This window comes from Micropterus dolomieu, linkage group LG06, assembly GCF_021292245.1.
Source record: "Micropterus dolomieu isolate WLL.071019.BEF.003 ecotype Adirondacks linkage group LG06, ASM2129224v1, whole genome shotgun sequence".
Taxonomy (NCBI): Eukaryota; Metazoa; Chordata; class Actinopteri; order Centrarchiformes; family Centrarchidae; genus Micropterus; species Micropterus dolomieu.
The window spans coordinates 23,192,675-23,198,624 of NC_060155.1; the positions used below are offsets into that span (position 1 = coordinate 23,192,675).

The 5,950-nt window shown below is 39.2% G+C and overlaps 1 protein-coding gene across 1 annotated transcript in view; it reads right to left on the reverse strand.

The window, feature by feature from the left end:
• The window catches only part of LOC123972353 (sodium channel protein type 4 subunit alpha B-like), a 34,656-nt gene continuing 28,706 nt past the window's right edge, over positions 1–5,950 (reverse strand). Inside the window, exons 21-26 of the mRNA XM_046051810.1 lie at positions 2,944–3,216; positions 2,714–2,767; positions 2,489–2,630; positions 2,121–2,221; positions 1,633–1,903; positions 1–1,238 (exon numbers count right to left, since the gene is read on the reverse strand). Of these exons, the coding sequence (XP_045907766.1) occupies positions 1–1,238; positions 1,633–1,903; positions 2,121–2,221; positions 2,489–2,630; positions 2,714–2,767; positions 2,944–3,216 (2,079 nt within the window). The remainder of the gene's footprint in view (positions 1,239–1,632; positions 1,904–2,120; positions 2,222–2,488; positions 2,631–2,713; positions 2,768–2,943; positions 3,217–5,950) is intronic.

Genomic DNA, 5,950 nt, shown 5'->3' on the forward strand with positions numbered 1-5,950 from the left:
TCAAAGAAACGTTTCCTCATAGTTTTCACCAGGCTCCCCGAGTTTAGAGTCTCTGGATATCGGTCTGACGACCTCAGAGAGGTCACTGGCTGCCCTGGTTACACTTTCATAAGATGGTGGTGAGGACATTAGAGTTTCCTCTGTTTCCTCTGTCTGTACAACCTCCACCCCCACAGGTCCATAGTGCTCTATCATGGAGGCTATCAGCCCCTCCCTCTCTGGAGCATTCTCCACATCCACTACAGTCTCGTAGTTTATTTGTCTGTAGAGGTAAGATGCCTGCTTCATCTGGCGGCGTACCAGATGCCTCCTGTAACACCTCTGGATGATGATCGCGGACACCTCCTCCAGTTTGCGGCGCAGTGTGGAAGTGATGGGCTCGTGGGAGATCTTGGAGGGATTTGTCATCATGAACTTCTCCTCCATTTGCTGCTTGAGAGCGTCCATCTCACCCGACTCTCCCAGGACACGCTTTGTGAAGGCAAACAGGATGTCCAGGCAGTGGATCCTATCCCCACTGACCATGGGAAGGTCCATGGCGATCAGCTTTATCCTGTTGGGCTTGGCTATGCGCAGTGGCTCCGACAAAGTGTCAGCAAAGATCGACAGCATGGAAAACTCAATGAACTGTGTGGCTTCAGAGTCAAACTTCTCCCAAACCTCATAAAACATTTCAAAGTCGTCCTCGCTCAGTGGCTCTGTACTCTCCTCTGTGGCAACACTGAAGTTCTCCAGAATGATAGCTATATACATATTTACCACAATGAGGAAAGAAATGATTATGTAACTGACAAAGAAAGCTATGCCCATTGAGGGGCTGCCACAGTTTCCCCGGGTGTTAGTGCCAGTGTTAACAAAATTAACGTCGCACTCTTCTGGGGAGCTGGCCATTATAGGGCTCAGGAGGTTGTCCCAACCTGCCGAGGTACTGATCTGAAAAAGGCAGATCATACTATTCCCAAAGGTCTCAAAGTTAAACATGTCGTCAATCCCATCTTGTTTTTTCACGTAGGCAAAGTTTGCCATACCGAAGATAGCATAGATGAACATGACGAGGAAAAGCAGGAGGCCAATGTTGAACAGTGCTGGCATGGACATCATTAAGGCAAACAGTAAAGTCCGTATTCCTTTGGCTGCACGTATAAGTCGAAGTACACGTCCTATCCTTGCCAGTCTGATGACTCGAAACAGGGTCGGAGATACAAAGTACTTCTCAATGATGTCTGCAAGAACAATCCCTGGAAAGACAGAGAAAAACAAGGCAGGAGTAGGTTTGTGTCACAATTATGCACTTAAATATACTTAAAATTGCACTAATCAAAATGCTTAATGATCAAATCATGATGTCAAGGGGTCGCTCGCAATGACAAATCATACACTTTCGCCGGATGAATGGCAGACAAAGCTTCTACCTGATGAACACAGTGAGCACTGAAAAGCAAGATATTTCCATCTGGAGTCGGTGGAGACCAAAACAGAGCTAAATGGAGAGTGAATATTGGACGTACATTCATCATGTGGACACAAACACAACAACCAATAAATGCTAATGTTGCTCCACGTCTACTGGGTGTGTAAGAAAACTGTTTGCTACCATGTTCAGCTCTTTTTTTGAGGTGTGTCTCTACTTACCCACAATAGAGAGAATTATCACCACAAAATCAAAGATGTTCCACGCAACTGTAAAAAAATAGCAACGGAGGGCAAAGATCTTGATCAGGCATTCAGTGGTGAAGATCACGATGAAGACCAGGTTGATCTTGTTGAGGATGGACTCCATGCGCTCTGACTGCTCATCGGTTTCCACCATCATGGTCACCATGTTGACGATGATGAGCATCATGATCATGATGTCAAAGGCTTGCTTGGACACGAGATCGAAGAAAAAGGCTTGGATAATGTTCTGCGATTGAGAAATACATATGGTAAATCAGCCAATGAATATAACATTATTAGTCCAATATTATCAAGAATGTTAGCAGACAGGACGATATGCAGGATTAGGGATTATTAAGATGACATGAAATATGTAAGAAAAAGTACATATACAAATAAAATGATGAATTTACAAAAACTCAACGTCTGAAAAATGTTTTACATCGAGAATTATATTATTTTACCCCAGGCCTTGGTATTGGCTTTTGAGGCTTTTTAGATCCTAACTTCTTCATAGCGTTATAATACTTCTTCTGTTCTTCAGTCATGAAGATATCCTGTCCACCTAAGTACAGGCAAAAACACCTAACATTATCTTTTACAGAAAAAAATGTTAAAAGTACAGTGACCAACAGAAGGTGGCAAGATCAAGCTGTTTGTTTCCTTGTTTCCTTCACGAGTCAGTTAGTATTTGCACACAATTCTTCATATTTGGTTTTCCCTGGAGAATGAAATTTGCATATTTGAAATTCATGACTTTGTAATTGAGTCAGAGTGGCCGATTACTTGCAAATACCACATGATCCAGACCAGACATCAGTGTTATCAATACTCATCTTTCTTTTCTGCTGATTGAAATTGTCAATAATGACACCGATGAAGAGATTGAGGGTGAAGAAGGAGCCGAATATGATGAAGACGACGAAGTATAGGTACATGTAGAGGTTGATTTCTCTGATGGGTTGTTCCTCCACCTGAAATCAAACAGTTTTATAAGTCAGATGGTTACCGTAATATGTTTATGATATAGGTCCTGGAAGTAGACAGAGATACTTACTCCTCTTGAATCAATAGCTGCATGCATTATTTCCATCCATCCTTTGAATGTAGCCTATAATACAATATTACACAACATTACTGTATTGTGAATAATGTATATCTATTAGAAAACTAATATTATGATCACATATATATTATTCATGACACAAGTACAAACGTTATTCCTAAAATGAAAGTGTGTCTGAGAGATTTGACAAACTCCAAACAGTGCAGCAGAAAAAAACTCACCACTTGCAGAAGGGAAAGGTAGCCGAGTCCCACGTTGTCAAAGTTGACCTTCACTTTTGTCCAGTAGAACTGGGTGTCGTTCATAGCGAGGCACTCTGACTTGTTGTTGACTACAGAGACACTGTGGATGAAACCCGTTCTGTTCACACACTTCCCGAACTTGCCGGCGAACAGGTTCACCCCCATGATGCTAAAGATGAGCCAGAAGATAAGACACACGAGCAGCACATTCATAATGGAGGGGATGGCTCCTATAAGAGCGTTCACGACCACCTGAAGAGCAACAGGTAAGATACAGGTTAGTCTCACAGCACAGAGGTTCTCTGTTAGCCTGGTCTCAGATCACTGAATCACTGCCCACATCTTTGATCTTTTAAGCCACGGTTTTTATGTCTGATTATGAAGCTATTTCATATTCAGCTCGTGATCTGATAGTTGATTAACTAATAATTTAGTTATATAAATGTTAACTTAAAGCCAAACAAGCACCAGATTTAAACATCAGTGTATGTTTGTGTTGACTGTGTGCCTTCATGTTGAAAACTCATCTTTTCTCAAACTTCCTAAAGAAGGGTAAATCTAATTATGTGGACATGTGCCTGTATGTTTTGCTACTGAGCTATATCTGTACTGTAAGTTTCATAGTTACTGAACCAGACAACCTACAGCTCCATGACACTATACAGCGATGGTATAAGCTAAATGCTAACATTAGCATGTTCACAATGACAACAAAGGTGTAATGTTAACATATTCACCATCTTAGTTCAGAGTGTTAGCACACTGTCTAGCACTAAACACAACTGAGGCTGATGGAAATGTTAATAGTTTTTAAGGAATTTGGTCATAAACCAAAGTATTAGACAAATAAACTAGATGAAAAGATCACCAAGGTTATTACAAGTCATCCTGAGAGGGATCTGAACCAGATTTCATGGCAATACATCCAACAATTGTGGAGACATTTCAGTCAAAATCACAAATGTGACTCTCATGGAGGTGCTAAAAGAAAGGTAAATATATCACCAAAGTCATTAAGAGTTATCCTCCAAAACACCATGAATATTAGCACAAACGTTTACAGCAATCCATAAAACAGTTAATAATAATAATAATAATAATAATAAGGTAATTTCAGCCTTAACCAAAGTGGTCCATTAGACCGACTGACTTAATTGTACAGCCACGCCATCCCTAAAACTACCATTGTCAAATAGTCCCATATCCTTGGTCTGAACATTGTGTCAAGTATGATGGGAATTTTTGCATGACTAGGAATTGATCTAGCTGTCAGACAGATTAATGATCCAATTAGGCTGAAAACAAACCCTCTTTGGTAGATGTAATAATCCTGAGATTAATCAGCGTGGGACTACTCAACAGAAACTCTGTCACAAGCGACATGTGACATCAGTGTCCTTCAGAAAACTTTTTTTCTCACCCGCATGCCCTCAAATCTGGACAGAGCTCTGAGAGGTCTTAAAGCCCGCAGGGTCCTCAGGGACTTGATCGCAGCAAAGTCGGAATATCCCAGTGAATTTGCTACCAGACTTATCAAAGACACCTATATGGGGTACAGAAAAACATGTATACAGTGAGAATCATAAAATGAATTCAAATTCTTAAGTCAGTTCTTGTTAATGTTAAAACATTTGGGGGATAAGTAGCATTTATTTTAAAATACAAGAGAGAGTACAAAAAAATTGTGAAAAACATCACACCAACACAGTCAAGGAACTGCAATTCTATAACTTTTAAAGAAAGAAAATTATAAAATATCATAAAAGACAGGTAAATAACATTTGAAGAGCCATATTTTAGAGTTTTTGTGTATTTTGGGACATTCCACAGTTTGGAACACAATTACTTAATTTCTGAGGTTTAGATTTGATTTGGTTGTTATATCCTCTTTTAGCAAATTTAGACTTCCACTCTATTCTACATCCAAAACAGACAAAACGAAATGGTATTCCGCTGTTGAATGACCCTTGGATGACAGCTATGAATGAAAATGGCATGATATAAATGAAACGAACAAGAAAATTTATGTCATGATTGATGATGACAAAACACAGACAAGTATGCACACATGGACAAATAGCGTCCATGCATGCATACTCAGCTATATATGCATATAAAATATGTATATATATCAAATAGAGTGAGTTTTATAAAGAATTGATATCTGTCTTTGCCAAATTTGTTTCCCAATTTGCATCAAATTGATCCAATAAGTTCATTAAAACATTTTGGGACTAATAAGGTCCCAATGGTCTGTATTTCTTTATAAAAGTCTATTTACACATGTGTTCATCCAATATATCTAAAGAAGATACTCAAAATTAATTCTCGGGACAAGAGAAGTCTTTGGCTCCAAGAAAGTGCGGATGGAAAAATACTTAAACACAGTCAAATAAAGTAAAGTGGTACTTTTCATAGAGAGAAACCAAAGGTAGGTAGTTACATTGATCAACAGGACTTGTCTTTTATTCTGAACAAACAAAACAAGTAACACTCAGTACATGAATTAGACACAACAGTTTAGACATGAACTCAACCGGTGCATTAATAAATTAACAATAAGACTAAAAATGTCTGTTAAGCAACATTTTCATAGGTTTAATATGCTGTAAGAACACCAGATCTTCTGTAGATAAACCTTAGAGCATATGGCACTGCATTTATTTTTGATATAAAAGCCAAGGTCCTGAGGTAACTGATTCCAAAGATGACTGTTGAGTAGTTTTATAGCACAACAAAAGTTTTGCACATTTTATAAGAAGTGCATTTGTTTAGAAACAAGACGGTGGCTTTTGATATCACAACAGAAAGCACTTACGAGTGAAGAAACACAGAAGCATTTGTGATGCAGATGCAAGTTTCCAATTCCAGAGCTCATACTCACCGGGAACTTGCTAACTACAACTTACCCTAACAATAGAGCGGTCTGTGGAAATCTGTGTAACAGCAGGTGAAATCAGAGGAGGTCAAGTCAGGCCTCGGGCTG